The sequence below is a fragment of the Panulirus ornatus genome, chromosome 6, assembly GCF_036320965.1.
Source record: "Panulirus ornatus isolate Po-2019 chromosome 6, ASM3632096v1, whole genome shotgun sequence".
Lineage (NCBI taxonomy): Eukaryota > Metazoa > Arthropoda > Malacostraca > Decapoda > Palinuridae > Panulirus > Panulirus ornatus.
In genome coordinates this window covers 34,488,508-34,514,130 of record NC_092229.1, presented here as the reverse complement: position 1 = coordinate 34,514,130, position 25,623 = coordinate 34,488,508, and the positions used below count along the sequence as shown (strand labels likewise).

Sequence of the window (25,623 nt, the reverse complement as noted above, 5' to 3'; positions counted from 1 at the left end):
TCGAGGAGGATGAGCACTCCCCGCGTGACTCCTTCTTCTGTTTCCCATTTTTAGAAAGTTAAAAAAAAATACAAGGAGGGGAGGATTTCTGGCCCCCCGCTCCCGTCCCCTCTAGTCGCTTTCTACGACACGCGAGGAATGCGTGGGAAGTATTCTTTCACTCCTATCCCCAGGGATAATATACATATATATATACACATACACACACATACACACACACACGCACATATACACACACTCACACAGACATATATATACATATGAAAAATGTAAGAAACAGTTTTGAAAACTGAAACTTCTAGCTTGAAATGAAATGAAAAAATGAATGTCACATAATGGTTCAACCTCTGGCTATGGAAAAAGGAAATGTTTAATTTATTTACACAAACGTCAATAGTAGCTCTCATCAATTTAACCACTGTATCAATAAGCTTTAAATGTCTAAGCTACATTTTTCCAATTTCACTATTTTCTTGTCAATATATATATATATATATATATATATATATATATATATATATATATATATATATATATATATATATATATATATATATATATATATATATATATATATATATATATATATATATATATATATATATATATATATATATATATATATATTATATATATATATATATATATATATATATATATATATATATATATATATATATATATATATATATATATATATGTATACATATATATATATATATATATATATATATATATATATATATATATATATATATATATATATATATATATATATATATATATATATATATATATATATATATATATACATATATATATATATATATATATATATATATATATATATATATATATATATATATATTTATATAATAAAACATACAAACCTCCAACAGCCAGGATCGAACCCGGGACCCCTGTGCAAGAAGCAGGCATGATAACCGCTAGGCTATGGGACTGTATAATAGGAAACAACTATTCGAAATACTAAGTACTCGAATACCCTTTGTCTCACAATGGTGAGCAACGGGGTCTATACCGGTTGTTTCCGAACAGACGAACATAGCCAGCTTATAGCGTTTTACCGAACCTAACTGTAGAACGCGGAGGTATATGAATACGAATAAAGTGCAAACCCAGGCCATCATGTTCTGAACATTATACACAGTCCTCCAACTTGTGTAAATTAAACACAGGCCATTATCTTGTGTACATTAAACCCACGCCGTCATCTTTTGTACATTAAACCCAGGCCATAATGTTCTGTGCATTAAACCCAGGCCATCATCTTCTGTACATTAAACCCAGGCCACCAACTTAGGTAAATTAAACCCAGGCCATTATCTTGTGTACATTACACACAGGCCATCATCTTCTATGCATTAAACCCAGGCCATCTTCTTCTGTACATTAAACACAGACCACCAACTTGTGTAAATTAAACCCTGGCCACCAGCCTGCGTATAGCAAACTCAGGCCATCATCTTGTGAACATTAAACCCAGGACATCATCTTGTGTACATTAAACCCAGGCCATCATCTTCTATCTTTAAACCCAGGCCATCAACTTGTTTAAATTAAACCCAGGCGATCATCTTCGGAACATTATACACAGGCCTCCAACTTGTGTAAATTAAACCCAGGCCATCATCTTCTGTGCATTAAACCCTGGCCACCAACTTAGGTAAATTAAACCCAGGCCATTATCTTGTGTACATTACACACAGGCCGTCATCTTCTATGCTTTAAACCTAGACCACCAACTTGTGTAAATTAAACCCTGGCCACCAACCTGCGTATATTAAACCCAGGCCATCATCTTGTGTACATTAAACCCAAGCCATCATCTTGTGTACATTAAACCCAGGCCATCATCTTGTGTACATCAAACCCAGGCCATATCATCCGTACATTAAATCCAGGACATCATCTTGTGTACATTGAACTTAGCCATCATTTTCTGGACATTAAACTCAGGCCATCATCCTGTGTACATTAAACCCAGGCCATCCTCTCGTGTACATCAAACCCAGGCTCTCATCTTGTGTATGTTGAATCCAGGCCATCATCTTGTGTATATTGAACACAGACCATCATCCTTTGTACATTAAACCCAAGCCATCATCTTCTGTACATTAAACCCAGGCCATCATCTTATGTACATTAAACCCAGGCCATCATCTTGTGTATATTAAACTCAGGCCTTCATCTTATTTTTCATTAAACCCAGGCCATCATCTTGTGTACATTAAACTAAGGCTTTCATCTCGTATACATTGAACCCAAATCATCATATTATGTACAATAATCCCTGACTATCATCTTGTGTATATTAAACCTAAGCCATCAACTTGTGTATATTAGAGTCAGGTTGTCAACCAGTGTATATTAAACCCAGGGCATCATCTTATGTACATTAAACCCAGGCCATCATCTTATGTACATTAAACACACGCCATCATCTTGTGTACATTAAACTCACGTCATTATTGTGTGTACGGTGAACATACGCCATCATCTTGTGTACATTAAACCCCGACCATCATTTGTACATTAAACCCATACCATCATCGTGTGTACGCTTGTGTACATTAAACCCATTCCATCATCTTGTGTACATTAAGCCCATTCCATCATCTTGTGTATATTAAACCTATGCCATCATCTTCTGTACAATAAACCCAAGCCATCATCTTGTGTACATTAAACCCAGACCATCATCTTGTGTACATTAAACTCAGGCCATCATCTTCTGTACATTAAAGCCAGGCCATCATCTTGTGTACAGTACACTCAGGCCATCATCCAGTGTACATTAGATCCAAGCCATCATCTTATGTACATTAAACCCAGGCCATCATCTTATGTACATTAGACCCATGCCATCATCTTTTGTACATTAAACTCTCGTCATTATTGTGTGTACGGTGAACATACGCCATCATCTTGTGTGCATTAAACCCAGGCCAACATCTTATGTACATTAAACTCGGGCCATTATCTTCTGTACATTAAGCCCAGGCCATCATCTTGTGTACATTAAACCCAGGAAATCATCTTGTGTACATTAAATCCATTCCATCATCTAGTGTTCATTAAACCCAGGCCATCATCTGGTGTACATTAAATCCAGGCCCTCATCTTGTGTACATTAAACTCAGGCCATCATCTTGTGTACATAAAACCCAGGTCATCATCTTGTGTACATTAAACACACGCCATCATCTTCTGTACATCAAAGCCAGGCCATCATCTTGTGTTCAGTACACTCAGGCCATCATCTTGTGTACATTAAACCCAGACCATCATCTTGTGTGCATAAACCCAGGCCAACATCTTATGTACATTAAACTCAGGCCATTATCTTCTGTACATTAAGCCCAGGCCATCATCTTGTGTACATTAAACCCAGGAAATCATCTTGTGTACATTAAATCCATTCCATCGTCTAGTGTTCATGAAACCCAGGCCATCATCTGGTGTACATTAAATCAAGGTCATCATCTGGTGTACATTAAACCCAGGCTCTACTCTTGTGTACATTAAACCCAGGCTCTCATCTTGTATACATTTAGCCCAGGCCATCACCTTGTGTACACTAAAGCTAGACTATCAGCTTATGTACAATAAACCCAGGCCATTATCATGCGTACATTAAACTGTATATATTAAACTCAGGCAATCGTCTTGTGTGCATTCAACCAAGGCCATCATCTAGTGTACATTAAACCCAGGATATCGTCTTTTATTTCTCATTTACTTATTTTGTTTAGTCGCTGTCTCCAGCGTTAGCGAGGTAGCGCAAGGAAACAGACGAAAGAATGGCACAACCCACCAACATACACATGTATATACACACATGTCCACACACGCAAATATACATACCTATACATCTCAACGTATACATATATACACACACACAGACATATACATATATAAACATGTACATAATTCATACTATCTGCCTTCATTCATTCCCATCGCCACCTCGCCACACATGAAATAACAACCCCTTCCCCCCTTCATGTGTTCGAGGTAGCGCTAGGAAAAGACAACAAAGGCCACATTCGTTCACACTCAGTCTCTAGCTGTCATGTAATAATGCACTGAAACCACAGCTCCCTTTCCACATCCGTGCCCAACAGAACTTTCCATAGTTTACCCAAGACGTTTCACATACCCTGGTTCAATCCACTGACAGCATGTCGACCCCGGTATACCACATCGTTCCAGTTCACACTATTCCTTGCACGCCTTTCACCCTCCTGCATGTTCAGGGCCCGATCACTCAAAATCTTTTCACTCCATCCTTCCACCTCCAAATAAGTCTCCCACTTCTCGTTCCCTCCACCTCTGACACATATATCCTCTTCGTCAATCTTTCCTCACTCATTCCTTCCATGAGACCAAACCACTTCAAAACACCCCTCCCCCTCCGTTCCCTCAACCACACTCTTTTTGTTATCACACATCTCTCACCCTACCATTACCTACTCGATCAAACCACCTTACACCAATTATTGTCCTCAAACATCTCACCTCCAGCACATCCACCCTCCTGCACACAACTCTATCCATAGCCCACGCCTCACAACCATATAACATTGTTGGAACCACTATTCCTTCAAACATACCCATTTTTGCCTTCCGAGATAATGTTCTCGACTTCCATACATTCTTTAAGGCTCCCAGAATTTTTGCTCCCTCCGCCACCCTGTGATTCACTTCTACTTCCATGGTTACATCCGCTGCCAAATCCACTCCCAGATATCTAAAACACTTCACTTCCTCCAGTTTTTCTCCATTCAAACTTACCTCCAAGTTGACTTGACGCTCAAAACTACTGTACCTAATCATTAACCTTGCCCTTATTCACATTTACTCTCAACTTTCTTCTTTCACACACGTTACCAATCTCAGTCACCAGCTTCTGCAGTTTTTCATATGAATCAGCCACCAGCGCTGTATCATCAGCGAACAACTTACTCACTTCCCAAGCTCTCTCATCCACAACAGACTGCAAACTTGCCCCTCTTTCCAAAACTCTTGCATTTACCTCCCTAACAACCCCATCCATAGACAAATTAAACAACAATGGAGACATTACACGCCCCTGCCGCAAACCTACATTTGCTGAGAACCAATCATTTTCCTCTCTTCCTACACATACACATGCCTTACATCCTCGATAAAAACTTTTCACTGCTTCTAACAACTTGCCTCCCACACCATATATTCTTAATACCTTCCACAGAGCATCTCTATCAACTCTATCATATACCTTCTCCAGATCCTTAAATGCTACATACAAATCCATTTGCTTTTCTAAGTATTTCTCACATGCATTCTTCAAAGCAAACACCTTATCCACACATCCTCTACCATTTCTGAAACCACACTGCTCTTCCCCAATCTGATGCTCTGTACATGCCTTCACCCTCTCAATCAATACCCTCCCATATGATTTACCAGGAATACTCAACAAACTTATACCTCTGTAATTTGAGCATTCACCTTTGTCCCCTTCGCCTTTGTACAATGGCACTATGCAAGCATTCCACCAATCCTCAGGCACCTCACCATGAATCATACATACATTAAATAACCTCACCAACCAGTCAACAATACAGTCACCCCCTTTTTTAATAAATTCCGATGCAATACCATCCAAACCCGCTGCCTTGCCGGCTTTCATCTTCCGGAAAGCTTTTACTACCTCTTCTCTGTTTATCAAATCATTTTCCTTAACCATCTCACTTTGCACACGACCTCGACCAAAACACCCTATATCTGCCACTCTATCATCAAACACATTCAACAAACCTTAAAAATACTCACTCATTATCCTTCTCACATCACCACTACTTGTTATCACCTCCCCAGTAGCCCCCTTCACTGAAGTTCCCACTTGTTCCCTTTGTTTACGCACTTTATTTACCTCGCTCCAAAGCATCTTTTTATTCTCCCTAAAATTTAATGATCTCTCACCCCAACTCTCATTTGCCCTCTTTTTCTCCTCTTGCACCTTTTCTTGACCTACCCCCCTCCCCTACACATCTCCCAATCATTTGCATTTCCTCCCTGCAAAAATCGTCCAAATGCCTCTCTCTTCTCTTTCACCAACTATCTTACTTTTTTTTCCCACCGCCTACTACCCCCTCCAATCTGCCCACCTCCCACGCTTCTCATGCCACAAGCATCTTTTGCGCAATCCATCACTGCTTCCCTAAATACATCCCATTCCTCCCCCGCTCCCCTTACCTCCTTTGTTCTCACATTTTTCCATTCTGTACTTAGTCTCCCCTGGTACTCCCTCACATAAGTCTCCTTCCCAAGCTCACTTACTCTCACCACTCTCTTCACTCTAACATTCTCTCTTCTTTCCTGAAAACCTTTATAAATCTTCACCTTCGCCTCCACAAGATTATGATCAGACATCCCTCCAGTTGCACCTCTCAGCACATTAACATCCAAAAGTCTCTCTGTCGCGCGTCTATCAATTAACACGTAATCCAATAACGCTCTCTGGCCATGTCTCCTACTTTAATACGTATACTTATATATATCTCTCTTTTCAAACCAAGTATTCCCAATCACCAGTCCTTTTTCAGCACATAAATCTACAAGCTCTTCATCATTTCCATTTACAACACTGAACACCCCATGAATACCAATTATTCCCTCAAATGGCACATTATTCACCTTTCCATTCAAATCACCCATCACTATAACCCGGTCTCGTGCATCAAAACCACTTACCACACTCATTCAGCTGCTCCGAAAACACTTACCTCTCATGATCTTTCTTCTCATACCCAGGTGCATGTGCACTAATAATCACCCATCTCTCTCCATCAAGTTTCAGTTTTACCCATATCAATCTAGAGTTTACTTTCTTACACTCTATCACATACTCCAACCACTCCTGTTTCAGGAGTAGTGCTACTCCTTCCCTTACTCTTGTCCTCTCAGTAACCCCTGACTTTACTCCCCAGACATTCCCAAACCACTCTTCCCCTTTACCCTTGAGCTTCGTTTCACTCAGAGCCAAAACATCCAGGTTCCTTTCCTCAGACATACTACCTATCTCCTTTTTTCTCATCTTGGTTACATTCACACACTAGACACCCCAGTTTGAGCCCTCGAGGAGGATGAGCACTCCCCGCGTGACTCCTCCTTCTCTTTTCCCTTTTAGAAGGTTAAAATGCAAGGAGGGGGGGGTTTCTAGCCCCCCCGCTCCCGTCCCATCATCTTGTGTACTTTAAACTCAGGCCATCATCTTGTGTACAGTGAACCCAGGCCATCATCTTGTGTACATTAAACCTAGGCCATCATCTTCTGGGCACTAAACCCAGGCCATCATCTTGTGTAAATTAAACCCAGGCCATCATCTTCTGCACATTAAACCCAGGCCATCATCATGTGTACATCTTGTGTATAAGAAACCCAGACCATCGTTTTGTGTACATTAAACCCAGGCCATTATCATGTGTACAACTTGTGTGCGATAATTCCGGGCCATTATTTTCTGCACATTAAACACAGGCTATCATCTTGTGTACATTAAACCCAGGCAATCATCTTGTGTTAATTAAACCAAGGATGTCCTCTTCTGTACATTAACCCCAGGCCATCATCTTGTGTACATTAAACCCAGGTCATCATCTTTTGTACATTAAACCCAGGCTATCAACCATTGTACATTAACCTTAGGCCATCATCTTGTGTACATCAAATCCAGGCTATCATCTTGTTTACATTAAACCCAGACCATATCTTGTGTACATTAAATCCAGGCCCCCATATTGTGTACATTAAAGCCCAGGTCATCATCTTGTGTACATTAAACTAATGCTTTCATCTTGTATACATTGAACCCAGGCAATCATCTTATGTACATTAAACCCAGACTATCATCTTGTGTATATCAAACCTAGGCCATCATCCTGTGTACATTAAAATCAGGTTATCTTCCTGTGTACATTAAACCTAGGCCATCATCTAATGTACATTAAACCCAGGCCATCATTTCGTGTACATTAAACCCACGCCATCATCTTGTGTACATTAAACTCACGTCATTATCTTGTGTACAGTGAACATACGCCATCATCTCGTGTACATTTATCCCAGACCATAATCTTTTTTACATTAAACCTAGGCCATCATCATGTGTAAATCTTGTGTACATTAAACCCAGGCCATCATCTTGTGTACATTAAACCTATTCCCTCATCTTGTGTACATTAAACTCAGGCCATCTTCTTCTGTACATTAAACCCAGGCCATCATCTTCTGTGCATTAAACCCAGGCCATCATCTTGTGTACATTAAACCCAGGTCATCATTTTGTGTACATCAAACCCAGACCATCATCTTGTGTACATTAAACCCAATCCATCGTCTTGTGTTCATTAAACCTATGCCATCATCTGATGTACATTAAACCCAGGCCAGCATCTTGTGTACATTAAACCCAGGCCATTATCTTGTGTACATGAAACCCAGGCCATCATTTTGTGTACATTAAACCTAGGCCATCATCTTGTATGCATTAAACCAAGGTCATCATCTGGTGTACATTAAATCCAGGCTCTCCTCTTGTGTACATTAAACCCAGGCTCTCATTTTGTATACATTAAACCCAGGCCATCATCTTGTGTACATGAAACCCAGGATATCATCGTGTGTGCATTAAACCCAGGTCACCATCGCGTGTACATTAAATCTGAATTATTATAAATTTCCATAAATTGAATTTTTGAAGCAAATGTTCGTCAAGACGTGGGGCTGAGGTGGGTCTTCTCAGGCCATTAGAGTCTTCTGCAATTCTAAGTGGTCCTCGATGTTGGTGTTGTGAAATCTGCATATTCTGTCATTTAGAATTTTTAGATGAGAATGAACATTCATTGTTCTCCCGACGTCTTTGATAACGACATGAACAACGTTGCTTATGTTGATGTTGATGGCAAGAATGGAAGCTTATCTGGATGAGTTTCTTCCTGAAGTCAGACATTTATTATTGATATACCCTGAAGAAACAGAGGTATGACTAGAACGACGGACGATACGAACCTTGGGTGATATGGCGTGAGATTTAAACTGACACTTTAAGGATCAGGTCAAAGATTGCCTCATCATTATCAAGGGTCGCACCGTCGTGTTTCGGAAGGTAAAGTGAGAGACACAGTGAGAGATCAGGGAGTGATGATTACACGCACCTGGCTCGTTGTTGCCACACTGATCGTCAGTGGGCTCGAAAGGTACAAAGTCAGGGTAGGTGGCAGTCCGTGCGACCTGAGGGAGATACAGGGGGTCATCGGCAATAGTGGGAATCTTTGATGGTTGCTTGTATGGCATGAATTTCCTGCCACGTAAACATACACACTCAGGCAGGAAATTATACGAGAAATTACAACAGATGCAGTTGAAGGAATTATATGTATCTACAGCACGTGGTATGTTTTCTTAATCAACAATTTTTAAGAAAAATTTAGTATATGCTACGAAGTCACAAGATCCTGCAAGAACGATTCCAAACAATTCTTAGTTGGTGATTCTCATCTAACATTAAGCTTGCATGATGGAGGAGTAGAAAGAACTACTTACTCCAGGGATTGTTCTGTGGTGTCGGATAGGACACTTAAGTTCATGTCTGCCAGTAATCACCAGGTCCTGCAGCCTCTCCACAAGTACCTCGTCTTGCCACGTCGCATCGTCATGAAGGATCGAATATAGCGACTTGTTGTAGTACTCTGCCATATATGTAGCAGAAGGAGATAATTTGTTGTGTGATGATTTTATGATTTTCTTTTTACACACTTGATTATGAGCGAACGAAATTTGTACAGAGAGCACCATTAGGTATAAACGAAACTTTGAGAAACAAACGATTAAACTCAGGTTTAAATATGCAGTATGGTCAGTATACGACACGCTATCATATATTATCATTTCACTTACACTGGAAGAATATGTGATACTTACTCTCAGGAGCTTTGATGACCAACTTATCCAACATATATGATATGTGCAGAGGCTTGGTCCTCTTACTGTATCCGTCACTCGACATAGCACGAGCCATTTCCGTCTCAGCTTCCTCATCAACACTTTCCCTGAACAGAAAAACGAAATTATTAAGTCACCCCCTTATCTGTGTTCTGCAGCCTCCCTCAACCTTGTCCTGCAGCCCCCCTCACCCGCGTCCTGCAGCCCCCTAACCCTTGTTCTGCAGCTCGCCTCTCACGTGTTCTGCAGCCTCCCTCAACCTTGTCCTGCAGCCCCCCTCACCCGCGTCCTGCAGCCCCCTAACCCTTGTTCTTCAGCTCGCCTCACACGTGTTCTGCAGCCTCCCTCAACCTTGTCCTGCAGCCCCCCTCACCCGCGTCCTGCAGCCCCCTAACCCTTGTTCTTCAGCTCGCCTCACACGTGTTCTGCAGCCTCCCTCAACCTTGTCCTGCAGCCCCCCTCACCCGCGTCCTGCAGCCCCCTAACCCTTGTTCTGCAGCCCGCCTCACATGTGTTCTGCAGCCCCCCCCCCTCACGTGAGGCCTGCAGCCCCCACTCACCTGCGTCCTGCAGCTTCCCCTCACCCGTGTCCAGCAGTCCCCTTTCATCCGTGCCCTGCAACCCCTCACTACTTGTGTCCTGCAGCCCCTTCACCAGTGAACTGCAGTCCCTCTCACCCGTGTCCTGTAGCATTTCTCACCCATGTCCTGCAGCATCCCTCACGCGTGTCTTGAAACCCCTTTACCTGTGTCCTGCAGCATTCCTCATCCGTGTCCTGTAGCATCCCTCATCCGTGTCCTGTAGCCCCCCAGTCACCCGTATCTTGCACACTCCCCTCACATGTGTCCTGCTGCCCCCTCGTCTGTGTCTTGCAGCCCCTCACTCGTGTCCTACAGCCCCTCACCCGTGCCCTGCTGCCACCTCTCGCCCGTGTTATGCAGCTACTCACACGTGTCCTGCACCTCCTCACCTATGTCCTTCAACACTTCACCAGTGATGTGCAGTCCTTTACTCAAGTCCTACAGTCCCTCATCCTTGTTTCTCAACTCCTCATCCATGTCCAGGAGCCCCTCACCCGCGACGTGCAATCCCTTACCCGGGTCCTGCAGTCCCTCATCCATGTCCTTCAGCCCCTCATCCATGTCCAGCAGCCCCTAACCCGTGAGGTACAGTCCTTCACCCTTGTCCTGCAGCCCATCACCCTTTTCCTACAGCCCCTTCTCACCCGTGAAGTGCTGTCCCTCACCAGTTTCGTGCAGCCCATCAACAGTGTCCTGCAGTCCCTAACCGTAACGCGCAGTCCCTCACACGAATCCTGCAGTCCCTTACCCTCGTCCTGCAATCCCTTACACGTGAAGTGCCATCCCTCACTCGTGTCCTTTGGTTCCTCAACCGTGTTCTTCAGTCCCTAACCCGTGTAGTGCTGTCTCTCAGCTGTGTCCTGCAGCCCCTCACCCAGACATGCAATCCTTCACCTGTATCTTGCAGTCCCTCGCCTGTGGCATGGAGTCACCTTAACCGAGTCCTGTGGTTCTACACCCGTGTCTTGTTCCGTAATCCTGCACCCTTGTCCTGCGGTCCCTTAACAGTGTCCTGCAGGCCCTCAATCATATCCTGCAGCCCCTCATCCGTGTCGTATAGTTCCTCATCCATTTCATGCATCTCCACACCCAAGTCGAGTAGTCCCCCACCCGTGTCGTACAGTCCTGAGATCCTTCAATCGTGTATTCCGGACCCCTTACCGCAGTTTTGCATTCCCTTACCCTTGTCCTGCAGACTCTCACCTGCGTCCTGCAGTTCGTGATCCGTGTGTTGCAGTCCCTCACCTGTATCATGCAGTCCCTTAACCGTGTCCTGTAGTCCTACTCCTGCGACATGCAGTCCCTCAACCGAGTCCTACGGCCCCTTACCTGTGTCCTGCAACCCTTCACCCTGTCCTTCTGTCCCTCAACCGTGATATGCAGCCCCTCATCCTTTTCCAGTTGTCACTCCTCGTGATATGGTCTTTTACCCATTTCCTGCAGTCCCGCACCCATGACGTAGTGTCCGTCACCCGTGTCCTAGTATCTTACTCGTGACGTGCATTCCCCTAACCCGGGTCCTGCAGTCCTCACGCATGTCCTCTGGTCCCTAACTCACGTCCTGCAGTCCCTCAACCGGGTCATGCAGTCCTTCAACCATGCCCTGCGGATCCTTATCCGCGTTTTCTGATAATTCCTCACCATATCCTTCAGGCTTTCACCTTGTCCTGCTAACCCTTACCCGTAACTTACAGTCTCCCACCCGTAACTTGCAGTCTCTCACCCGTGTCGTGTAGTCCCTCATTCGTATCGTCCAGTCACTCACCCATCATGCAATCCACCAGCCTTGGCATGCAGTTCGTATTGGTGTTGTGAAGTCCCTCAACCGTGTCATACAGTCCTTCATTTGTGTCATGCAGTCCCTCACCAGTGTCCTGCTGTCTTTCATCCGTGACGTGTAGTACCTCAGCCGAATCTTGCAGTCCCTCACCCATGTCATGCAGTCCCTCACCCGTATCTTGCAGTCCTTCACCCGTATCTTGCAGTCCTTCACCCGTATCCGGTAATCTTTCACTGGTGGTTTGCAGCCCTGTAACCGTGTCTTGTAGTCCCTCGCCCGTGTCAAGTGGTCCCTCACTCGTGTAGTGTAGTTCTTTAACCGCATTGTGCAGTCCCTCACCCAGAAGTCCATCATCCATGGCGTGTAGTTCCTTATATTTGTCGTGCAGCCCCTCAACCGTTTCATGCAGTCCTGCATCCTTGTCGTGTAGTCTCTGAACAGCGTCCTGCAGTTCCTCACCTGCACCATGCACTCCCTCAGCCTTGTCCTAAAGTCTCTCGCCCGTGCCGTGAAGTCTCTCACACGTATCGTGCAGTTTCTCACACGTGTCGTGCATTTCCTTACCCATGTCCTCCAGTCCTCACACGTGTCATGTGGTCCCTCATCCTATGTCACGCAGTCCCTCATCAATGTCACTCAGTCCTTCACCCATGTCCTACAGTCTTTTACCCATGTCCTGCAGCCCCTAAACCGTGTCGTGCAGTGCCTCATCCGTGTCTTACGGACCCACACATGTGTCGTGCAGTCTCCCGTGTTATGCGATCCCTCATTTATGTCTTGCTATCCTTCACTCATACCCTACAATATCCCACCCGTGTCATGCAATCCTTTACCCGTGCATTGTAATCTCTCATCCCTGTTTTCAGTTCCTCACCCTTGTTCTTGCAGTCCCTCTTCCTAGTCCTGTAGCGCTTCACCCGTATCGTGTAGTCCTTCACCCGTCCTGCAGTCCATCAGCCGTGATGTGCATTTCCCTTCTTGTGTCGTACAGTTCCTCCAACGTGTCATGCAGACCTTCGTCCGTGTCCTGTGGTCTTTCAGCTGCGTCCTGCAGTCCCATACTCATATCTTGCAGTCCCTCACTCTTATCTTGCAGTCCCTCACCCATGTCTTACAGTCGCTTATTCGTACCGTGTAATCCATCATCCGTGGCACGCAGTTCCTTATCTGTCCCGTGCAGTTACTCTACCGTGTCAGGAAGTCCTTCACCAGTGTGCTGCAGTCCCTTATCTGCGTCCTGTAGTCCCTCACCCGTTTACTGCAATCCTCACCCGTGTCGTGTAGTCCTTAACCGTGTTTTGCAGTCCCCAACCATATCCTGCAGTCCTCACCCGTGTCCTTCACTCCTTCACCCGTGTTCTGCAGTCCCTCATCCGTGTCGTAAAGTTCCTCACCCATGTCTTACAGTCCCTCACCCATGTCGTGTAGTCCCTCATCCGTATCGAACTGTCCCTCATCCGTCCTGCAGTCTATCAGCTGTGATGTCCAGTATTCCCTCACCTTACAGTCCCTCACTCAAGCACTGCAGTCCCTCACCCGTGTCGTGCAGTGACCCATTCTTGTCCTGCGGACCCTCATATGTGTCATGCGGTTCCTCACCTCTGTCGTGCAGTCCCTCATTTGTTTCTTGCAGTCTTTCACGCGTGTCGTGCAGTCCATCACCTGTTATAGTCCCTCAAGTTCAGCAGTTCCTCACCCGTTTCGTGAAGTCCCGTGCCCACGTCGTTTAGTTACTATACTAACGCATGTGGTGCATTTCCTCACTCGTGTCCTACAGTCCCTCACCCATGTACTACAGTCCCTCACTCTGGTCGTGCAGTGCCTCATCCTTGTCGTGCAGCTCCTTATATGTATCGTGTAGTACTTCACTCTTGTTGTGCAGTTCCTCATTCGTGTCTTGCAGTCCTTCACTTATATCCTGGAATCCGTCATCCGTGTCATGCAATCCTTCACCCGTGTCATGCAATCCCTTACCTGTGTCCCGTGGTAACTCATCCGTGTTTTTCAGTCCCTCATCCTTGTCCTGCAGTCCCTCACCCATATCAAGCGGTTCCTCTTTCGTGCCTTGCGGTCCCTCCCCAATTTGACGTAGTCCCTCACCCGTCCTGACCAACAGCTGTGGCGTGCAGTTCCTTATCTGTATCGTGCAGATCCTCAACCGTATTAGCAGACCTTCATCCGCGTCCTTTACTCCCTCGGCTGCGTCCTGCAGTCCCTCAACCATGTCCTGCAGCCCCTCGCCTGTCTAACAGTCCCTCACTCGTTTTGTGTAGTCCTAACCCGTGTCTTGTTGTCACTCACCCGTTCTTCCAATCCCTTACCCTTGTCTTGCAGTCTCTCACCCATGTCATGTAGTCCCTCACCCGTATCGTCCAGTCCTTCACCCGTCCTGTAGTCTATCAGCCGTGACGTGGAGTCCCTTATCTGTGTCGTGCATTCCCTCAACCGTGTCATGCATCCCTTCACCAGTGTTCCACATTCCCTCATCCGTGTCCTGCAGTCACTCACCAGTGTGTTGCAGTCCCTCATCTGTGTCGTAATTCCTCATCCGTGTCCTGCAGTCCCTCATCCGTGTCGTGCAGTCCCTCATTTGTGTCTCTCAGTCCTTCACCCGTATCCTGCAATCCTTCACTGGTGGTTTGCAGTCCTTTAACCGTGTCTTGTAGTCCCTCACCCGTGTCTTGTGGTCGTTCACACATGTCCTTCAGTCCCTCACCCTAGTCCTTCATCCATGTCCTGCAGTCTCTTGTCCGTGTCTTGATGTCCCTAACCCATGTCGTGTAGTCCATCAACCGTATCATGCAATCCCTCACCCTACCTGCAGTACATCAGCAGTGACATGCAGTTCCTTACGTATCATGCAGTCCCTCAGCTGTCATGCAGTCCTTTACCCATGTTCTGTAGTCGTTTAAATGCATCTTGCAGTCCCTCACCTATGTTCTGCAGTCCCTCAAGCATGTCCTAGTGTCCCTCACCTGTGTCCTGCAATCACTCACCTTTATTGTACAGTACCTTAAAATGTGTTGTGCAGTCCTTCACCTGTGTCTTGCAGTCCCTCATACGTGTCTTGCAGTCCCTTATTCGTGTCTTGCTGTTCTTTACCCGTGTTGTGTAATCCCTTATCAGAATCCTATAATTCCCAACCGTATCCTGCAGTCCCTCAACAGTATTTTGCAATCTCTTAACTTTTGTTGTTAAGTCCCTTATCTGTTTCCTGCTGTGCCTCATCCGTGTCGTGTTGTCTTCGCCTGTGTTTTGCACTCCCTCAACCGTGTCCTACAGTCCTGCGGTCCCTCACCCGTGTCGAGCAGTCTCTCACCTATATCTTGCAGTCCCTCAATTGTGTCATGCAGTCCTTACTGGTGCTGTGGTCCCTCACTCGTGTCTTCTTTAAGTTTGTGTCAAATGCATAGTCTCAACCTCTCCTTTCATGCCTCTCCATACCTTCCAGTCTTGCTCCATTAGCAACTCCAGCAGTTAGAGTGAACCTAACGTCTCGACGCAGTAGACGATTAAGAAACCTGTCTAGCAAACACTGTCTAATTTTTTGTTTTCTTGTTCGTAAAATAAGTATACAGGTATGATATATGTAAAGATGAAAAGCCCTTCAGTTTCTGATAAAGGGAAACAAACAATGAGCAAATTCCTCTGCACCCAATAAAAGAAAAAAAGAAAATGAATCGATGATCTTTTATCAGAAAAAGGCTCTATTATGGATAGAAGTCCTCATTCACGTTAACCTTTCAACCCCCTCAACTCCCTTGAAAACAAGAGGGAGAAAAGTGGTACAAGAATGAAAGTAAACGATACGCAACGTGATATAGGGGAGTGCATAGCCTTTTTCTTAAAATGGACAGTTTTTGGGTATCAGGAATGGTGTGAGAAGGTAAAGGCGTCCAACGCGTAGAAGATAGAAATAAGAATTGCAATGACCCATTGTCGAATTACCAGTGGCCATAAAGCAATGATGCAACACATTGGCTTGCTTGAGTCCATCGTGGCTTAGCAAATCAAAGAAGACAGAAAGTTATGAAAAGTGTTGCAAACAAAACCAGAAAAATAATGTTTAGAAGTGTTAAACTCATCAAGGGTTAGCTCTACTACAAGTGCAAGAGCCTGTGAACACCCAAATCAAAAATAGTATCCGAAAAGTGACCTAGATTGGACTACAAAAGGTAATATAGATTTGAAAGAAGTCAAAGATGATAGAGCAAAGCATTCTGCACATGTGTGAGAGGTTTTGTCGAAACCTGAAGGAGGGAGAAACCCATGAGGAGAACTAGCTGTAGGAATTTCCACGCAAAGATTTATACAGACGTATGAAAGATGGTTTTCATATGTTCCAACACCTATGTTCATTACCAGACCTGAGGAACCCCATCACTTGCCAGGAGACGCCCAGGAAAGAAAACAACTTACCGTTCTAGGCAGGTGAAAAGACAGTGGTCTAAATGAATTACTTACTGCGCATCTCTTACGTTGCCTCTGAAAATATAAAAAGAAAAGGTTAGAAACATTCGAGAAATTTTCTAAGTAATAAAATATTTGGACCAGAGTAACAGTATGTATACAGCATTAGGTCACAATTATATTTGCAGATTGAAGTCCAATAGTTATATATCAATGATTTGATATATATATCTTTATATATATATATATATATATATATATATATATATATATATATATATATATATATATATATATATATATATATATATATATATATATATGTATATATATATATATGTATATATATATATATATATATATATATATATATATATATATATATATATATATATATATATATATATATATATATATATATATATATATATATATATATATATATATATATATATATATATATATATATATATATATGTATATATATATACATATATATATATATATATATATATATATATATATATATATATATGGGTAAAATTGAAAGTTGATGGAGAGAGGTGGGTGATTATTGGTGCATATGCACCTGGGCATGAGAAGAAAGATCATGAGAGGCAAGTGTTTTGGGAGCAGCTAAATGAGTGTGTTAGCGGTTTTGATGCACGAGACCGGGTTATAGTGATGGGTGATTTGAATGCAAAGGTGAGTAATGTGGCAGTTGAGGGAATAATTGGTATGCATGGGGTGTTCAGTGTTGTAAATGGAAATGGTGAAGAGCTTGTAGATTTATGTGCTGAAAAAGGACTGATGATTGGGAATACCTGGTTTAAAAAGCGAGATATACATAAGTATACTTATGTAAGTAGGAGAGATGGCCAGAGAGCGTTATTGGATTACGTGTTAATTGACAGGCGTGCGAAAGAGAGACTTTTGGATGTTAATGTGCTGAGAGGTGCAACTGGAGGGATGTCTGATCATTATCTTGTGGAGGCTAAGGTGAAGATTAGTATGGGTTTTCAGAAAAGAGGAGTGAATGTTGGGGTGAAGAAGGTGGTGAGAGTAAGTGAGCTTGGGAAGGAGACCTGTGTGGGGAAGTACCAGGAGAGACTGTGTACAGAATGGAAAAAGGTGAGAACAATGGAAGTAAGGGGAGTCGGGGAGGAATGGGATGTATTTAGGGAATCAGTGATGGATTGCGCAAAAGATGCTTGTGGCATGAGAAGAGTGGGAGGTGGGCTGTTTAGAAAGGGTAGTGAGTGGTGGGATGAAGAAGTAAGAGTATTAGTGAAAGAGAAGAGAGAGGCATTTGGACGATTTTTGCAGGGAAAAAATGCAATTGAGTGGGAGAAGTATAAAAGAAAGAGACAGGAGGTCAAGAGAAAGGTGCAAGAGGTGAAAAAAAGGGCAAATGAGAGTTGGGGTGAGAGACTATCAGTAAATTTTAGGGAGAATAAAAAGATGTTCTGGAAGGAGGTAAATAGGGTGCGTAAGACAAGGGAGCAAATGGGAACTTCAGTGAAGGGCGTAAATGGGGAGGTGATAACAAGTAGCGGTGATGTGAGAAGGAGATGGAATGAGTATTTTGAAGGTTTGTTGAATGTGTCTGATGACAGAGTGGCAGATATAGGGTGTTTTGGTCGAGGTGGTGTGCAAAGTGAGAGGGTTAGGGAAAATGATTTGGTAAACAGAGAGGAGGTAGTAAAAGCTTTGCGGAAGATGAAAGCCGGCAAGGCAGCAGGTTTGGATGGTATTGCAGTGGAATTTATTAAGAAAGGGGGTGACTGTATTGTTGACTGGTTGGTAAGGTTATTTAATGTATGTATGACTCATGGTGAGGTGCCTGAGGATTGGCGGAATGCGTGCATAGTGCCATTGTACAAAGGCAAAGGGGATAAGAGTGAGTGCTCAAATTACAGAGGTATAAGTTTGTTGAGTATTCCTGGTATATTATATGGGAGGGTATTGATTGAGAGGGTGAAGGCATGTATAGAGCATCAGATTGGGGAAGAGCAGTGCGGTTTCAGAAGTGGTAGAGGATGTGTGGATCAGGTGTTTGCTTTGAAGAATGTATGTGAGAAATACTTAGAAAAGCAAATGGATTTGTATGTAGCATTTATGGATCTGGAGAAGGCATATGATAGAGTTGATAGAGATGCTCTGTGGAAGGTATTAAGAATATATGGTGTGGGAGGCAAGTTGTTAGAAGCAGTGAAAAGTTTTTATCGAGGATGTAAGGCATGTGTACGTGTAGGAAGAGAGGAAAGTGATTGGTTCTCAGTGAATGTAGGTTTGCGGCAGGGGTGTGTGATGTCTCCATGGTTGTTTAATTTGTTTATGGATGGGGTTGTAAGGAGGTAAATGCAAGAGTCCTGGAAAGAGGGGCAAGTATGAAGTCTGTTGGGGATGAGAGAGCTTGGGAAGTGAGTCAATTGTTGTTCGCTGATGATACAGCGCTGGTGGCTGATTCATGTGAGAAACTGCAGAAGCTGGTGACTGAGTTTGGTAAAGTGTGTGGAAGAAGAAAGTTGAGAGTAAATGTGAATAAGAGCAAGGTTATTAGGTACAGTAGGGGTGAGGGTCAAGTCAATTGGGAGGTGAGTTTGAATGGAGAAAAACTGGAGGAAGTGAAGTGTTTTAGATATCTGGGAGTGGATCTGTCAGCGGATGGAACCATGGAAGCGGAAGTGGATCATAGGGTGGGGGAGGGGGCGAAAATTTTGGGAGCCTTGAAAAATGTGTGGAAGTCGAGAACATTATCTCGGAAAGCAAAAATGGGTATGTTTGAGGGAATAGTGGTTCCAACAATGCTGTATGGTTGCGAGGCGTGGGCTATGGATAGAGATGTGCGCAGGAGGATGGATGTGCTGGAAATGAGATGTTTGAGGACAATGTGTGGTGTGAGGTGGTTTGATCGAGTAAGTAACGTAAGGGTAAGAGAGATGTGTGGAAATAAAAAGAGCGTGGTCGAGAGAGCAGAAGAGGGTGTTTTGAAATGGTTTGGGCACATGGAGAGAATGAGTGAGGAGAGATTGACCAAGAGGATATATGTGTCGGAGGTGGAGGGAACGAGGAGAAGAGGGAGACCAAATTGGAGGTGGAAAGATGGAGTGAAAAAGATTTTGTGTGATCGGGGCCTGAACATGCAGGAGGGTGAAAGGAGGGCAAGAAATAGAGTGAATTGGAGTCATGTGGTATACAGGGGTTGACGTGCTGTCAGTGGATTGAAGCAAGGCATGTGAAGCGTCTGGGGTAAACCATGGAAAGCTGTGTAGGTATGTATATTTGCGTGTCTGGACGTGTGTATGTACATGTGTATGGGGGGGGGGGTTGGGCCATTTCTTTCGTCTGTTTCCTTGCGCTACCTCGCAAACGCGGGAGACAGCGACAAAGTATAAAAAAAAAAAAAAAAAAAAAAAAAATATATATATATATATATATATATATATATATAATATATATATATTGCCCTGGGGATAGGGGAGAAAGAATACTTCCCACGCATTCCTCACGTGTCTTAGAAGGCGACTAAAGAGGACGGGAGCGGGGGCCAGAAACCCTCCCATCCTTGTATTTTAACTTTCTAAAAGGGGAAACAGAAGAAGGAGTCACGCGGGGAGTGTTCATCCTCCTCGAAGGCTCAGATTGGGGTGTCTAAATATGTGTGGGTGTAACCAAGATGAGAAAAAAGGAGAGATAGCTAGTATGTTTGAGGAAAGGAACCTGGATGTTTTAGCTCTGAGTGAAACGAAGCTCAAGGGTAAAGGGGAGGAGTGGTTTGGGAATGTCTTGGGAGTAAAGTCAGGGGTTAGTGAGAGAACAAGAGCAAGGAGTTGTGGGAGTATGTGATAGAATGTAAGAAAGTAAATTCTAGATTGATATGGGTAAAACTGAAAGTTGATGGAGAGAGATGGGTGATTATTGGTGCATATGCCCCTGGGCATGAGAAGAAAGATCATGAGAGGCAAGTGTTTTGGGAGCAACTGAATGAGTGTGTTAGTGGTTTTGATGCACGAGACAGGGTTATAGTGATGGGTGATTTTAATGCAAAGGTGAGTAATGTGGCAGTTGAGGGAATAATTGGTATACATGGGGTGTTCAGTGATGTAAATGGAAATGGTGAAGAGCTTGTAGATTTATGTGCTGAAAAAGGACTGGTGATTGGGAATACCTGGTTTAAAAAGCGAGATATACATAAGTATATGTATGTAAGTAGGAGAGATGGCCAGAGAGCATTATTGGATTACGTGTTGATTGATAGGCGCGCGAAAGAGAGACTTTTGGATGTTAATGTGCTGAGAGGTGCAACTGGAGGGATGTCTGATCATTATCTTGTGGAGGCAAAGGTGAGGATTTGTAGGGGTTTTCAGAAAAGAAGAGAGAATATTGGGGTGAAGAGGGTGGTGAGAGTTAGTGAGCTTGGGAAGGAGACTTGTGTGAGGAAGTACCAGGAGAGACTGAGTTCAGAATGGAAAAAGGAGAGAACAAAGGAGGTAAGGGGAGTGGGGGAGGAATGGGATGTATTTAGGAAAGCAGTGATAGCTTGCGCAAAAGATGTTTCTGGCATGAGAAGCGTGGGAGATGTGTTGATTAGAAAGGGTAGTGAGTGGTGGGATGAAGAGGTAAGATTATTAGGGAAAGAGAAGAGAGAGGCATTTGGACGATTTTTGCAGGGAAAAAATGCAATTGAGTGGGAGATGTATAAAAGAAAGAGGTAGGAGGTCAAGAGAAAGGTGCAAGGGGTGAAAAGAGGGGAAATGAGAGTTGGGATGAGAGAGTATCATTAAATTTTAGGGAGAATAAAAAGATGTTTTGGAAGGAGGTCAATAAAGTGCGTAAGACGAGGGAGCAAATGGGAACTTCAGTGAAGGGGGCTAATGGGGAGGTGATAACAAGTAGTGGTGATGTGAGAAGGAGATGGAGAGAGTATTTTGAAGGTTTGTTAAACGTGTTTGATGATAGAGTGGTAGATATAGGGTGTTTTGGTCGAGGTGGTGTGCAAAGTGAGAGGGTTAGGAAAAATGATTTGGTAAACAGAGAAGAGGTAGTAAAAGTTTTGCGGAAGATGAAAGCGGCCAAGGCAGCGGGTTTGGATGGTATTGCAGTGGAATTTATTAAAAAATTGGGTGACTGTATTGTTGACTGGTTGGTAAGGTTATATAATGTTTGTATGATTCATGGTGAGGTGCCTGAGGATTGGCGGAATGCTTGCATAGTGCCTTGTACAAAGGCAAAGGGGATAAGAGTGAGTGCTCAAATTACAGAGGTATGAGTTTGTTGAGTATTCCTGGTAAATTATATGGGAGGGTATTGATTGAGAGGGTGAAGGCATGTACAGAGCATCAGATTGGGGAAGAGCAATGTGGTTTCAGAAGTGTTAGAGGATGTGTGGATCAGGTGTTTGCTTTGAAGAATGTATGTGAGAAATATTTAGAAAAGCAAATGGATTTGTATGTAGCATTTATGGATCTGGAGAAGGCATATGATAGAGTTGATAAAGATGCTCTGTGGAAGGTATTAAGAATATATGGTGTGGGAGGCAAGTTGTTAGAAGCAGTGAAAAGTTTTTACCAAGGATGTAAGGCACGTGTACCTGTAGGAAGAGAGGAAAGTGATTGGTTCTCAGTGAATGTAGGTTTGCGGCAGGGGTGTGTGAAGTCTCTATGGTTGTTTAATTTGTTTATGGATGGGGTTGTTAGGGAGGTAAATGCATGAGTTTTGGAAAGAGGGGCAAGTATGCAGACTGTTGTGGATGAGAGAGCCTGGGAAGTGAGTCAGTTGTTGTTCGCTGATGATACAGTGCTGGTGACTGATTCATGTGAGAAACTGCAGCAGCTGGTGACTGAGTTTGGTAAAGTCTGGGAGTGGATCTGGCACCGGATGGAACCATGGAAGTGGAAGTGAATCATAGGGTGGGGGAGGGGGCAGAAATTCTGGGAGCCTTGATGAATATTTGGAAGTCGAGAACATTATCTCGGAAAGCAAAAATGGGTATGTTTGAAGGAATAGTGGTTCCAACAATGTTGTATGGTTGCGAATCATGGGCTATGGATAGAGTTGTGTGCCGGAGGGTGGATGTGCTGGAAATGAGATGTTTGAGGACAATATGTGGTGTGAGGTGGTTTGATCGAGTAAGTAATGTAAGAGTAAGAGATACGTGTGGAAATAAAAAGTGTGGTTGAGAGAGCAGAAAAGGGTGTTTTGAAATGGTTTGGTCACATGGAGAGAATGAGTGAGGAACGATTGATAAAGAGGATATATGTGTCAGAGGTGGAGGGAACGAGGAGAAGTGGGAGACCAAATTGGAGGTGGAAAGATGGAGTGAAAAATGTTTTGAGTTTTCGGGGCCTGAACATGCAGGAGGGTGAAAGGCGGGCAAGGAATAGAGTGAATTGGAACGATGTGGTATACCGGGTTCATTGGATTGAACCAGCGCAAGTGAAGCGTCTGGGGTAAACCATGGAAAGTTCTGTGGGGCCTGGATGTGGAAAGGGAGCAGTGGTTTCGGTGCATCATTACATGACAGCTAGAGACTAAGTGTGAACGAATGGGGCCTTTGTTGTCTTTTCCTAGTGCTACCTCACACACATGAGGGGGGAGGGGTTTGTTATTCCATGTGTGGTGGGGTGGTGATGGGAATAAATAAAGGCAGACAGTATGAATTATGTACATGTTTATATATCTATGTGTCTGTGTGTGTATATATATGTGTACATTGAGATGTATAGGTATATATATTTGCGTGTGTGGACGTGTATGTATATACATGTGCATGTGTGTTTATTGGGCCATTGTTTCGTCTGTTTCCTTGCGCTACCTCGCTAACGCGGGAGTCAGCGACAATGCAAAATAAATACATAAAATATATATATATATATATATATATATATATATATATATATATATATATATATATATATATATATATATATATATATTTTTTTTTTTTTTTTTCTTTGTCGCTGTCTCCCGCGTTTGCGAGGTAGCGCAAGGAAACAGACGAAAGAAATGGCCCAACCCACCCCCATACACATGTATATACATACGTCCACACGCAAATATACATACCTACACAGTTTTCCATGGTTTACCCCAAACGCTTCACATGCCTTGATTCAATCCATTGACAGCACGTCAACTCCGGTATACCACATCGCTCCAATTCACTCTATTCCTTGCCCTCCTTTCACCTTCCTGCATGTTCAGGCCCCGATCACACAAAATCTTTTTCACTCCATCTTTCCACCTCCAATTTGGTCTCCCTCTTCTCCTCGTTCCCTCCTCCTCCGACACATATATCCTCTTGGTCAATCTTTCCTCACTCATTCTCTCCATGTGACCAAACCATTTCAAAACACCCTCTTCTGCTCTCTCAACCACGCTCTTTTTATTTCCACACATCTCTCTTACCCTTACGTTACTTACTCGATCAAACCACCTCACACCACACATTGTCCTCAAACATCTCATTTCCAGCACGTCCATCCTCCTGCGCACAACTCTATCCATAGTCCACGCCTCGCAACCATACAACATTGTTGGAACCACTATTCCTTCAAACATACCCATTTTTGCTTTCCGAGATAATGTTCTCGACTTCCACACATTCTTCAAGGCTCCCAGAATTTTCGCCCCCTCCCCCACCCTATGATCCACTTCTGCTTCCATGTTTCCATCCGCTGCCAGATCCACTCCCAGATATCTAAAACACTTCACTTCCTCCAGTATTTCTCCATTCAAACTCACCTCCCAATTGACTTGACCCTCAACCCTACTGTACCTAATAACCTTGCTCTTATTCACATTTACTATTAACTTTCTTCTTTCACACACTTTACCAAACTCAGTCACCAGCTTCTGCAGTTTTTCACATGAGTCAGCCAACAGCACTGTATCATCAGCGAACAACAGCTAACTCACTTCCCAAGCTCTCTCATCCCTACCAGTGTGAATTGTGTGCATGTGTATATATGTATGTGTCTCTGTGTGTATATATATGTGTACATTGAGATGTATGGGTATATATATTTGCGTGTGTGGACGTGTATGTATATACATGTGTATGGGGGTGGGTTGGGCCATTTTCTTTCGTCTGTTTTCTTGAGCTACCTCGCAAACTCGGGAGACAGCGACAAAGCAAAATAATAATAATAATAGTAAATATATATATATATATATATATATATATATATATATATATATATATATATATATATACGAATAAAGTGTATATGAACGCGCACCTTCATAGAACATACAAAGCTCCATCAGCCAGAATCGAACCTGGGACCCCTTGTGCAAGAGGCAGGCATGCTAACCGCTAGGCTAAGGGACTGTATAATAGGAAACAACTATTCGAAATACTAAGTACTCGAATACCCTTCGTCTCACTATGGTGAGCAACGGGGTCTATCGGTTGTTTCCGAACAGAACATATAGCCAGCTGAAAGCGTTTTACCGAACCTGACTCTACAACGCGGAGTTATATGAATACGAATAAAGTGTATATGAACGCGCACCTTCATAGAACATACAAAGCTCCATCAGCCAGGATCGAACCTGGGACCCCTTGTGCAAGAGGCAGGCATGCTAACCGCTAGGCTAAGGGACTGTATAATAGGAAACAACTATTCGAAATACTAAGTACTCGAATATCCTTCGTCTCACTATGGTGAGCAACGGGGTCTATCGGTTGTTTCCGAACAGAACATATAGCCAGCTGAAAGCGTTTTATATATATATATATATATATATATATATATATATATATATATATATATATATATATATATATATATATATATATATATATATATATATATATATATATATATATGTATA

The 25,623-nt window shown here is 43.4% G+C and overlaps 1 protein-coding gene across 1 annotated transcript in view; it reads right to left on the bottom strand.

Annotated features, from left to right (window-relative positions):
- Positions 1-25,623, bottom strand: part of LOC139749152 (MOXD1 homolog 1-like) — a 212,207-nt gene that overhangs the window by 60,446 nt on the left and 126,138 nt on the right. Inside the window, exons 6-9 of the mRNA XM_071662792.1 lie at positions 16,837-16,857; positions 9,991-10,118; positions 9,613-9,758; positions 9,225-9,300 (exon numbers count right to left, since the gene is read on the bottom strand). Of these exons, the coding sequence (XP_071518893.1) occupies positions 9,225-9,300; positions 9,613-9,758; positions 9,991-10,118; positions 16,837-16,857 (371 nt within the window). The remainder of the gene's footprint in view (positions 1-9,224; positions 9,301-9,612; positions 9,759-9,990; positions 10,119-16,836; positions 16,858-25,623) is intronic.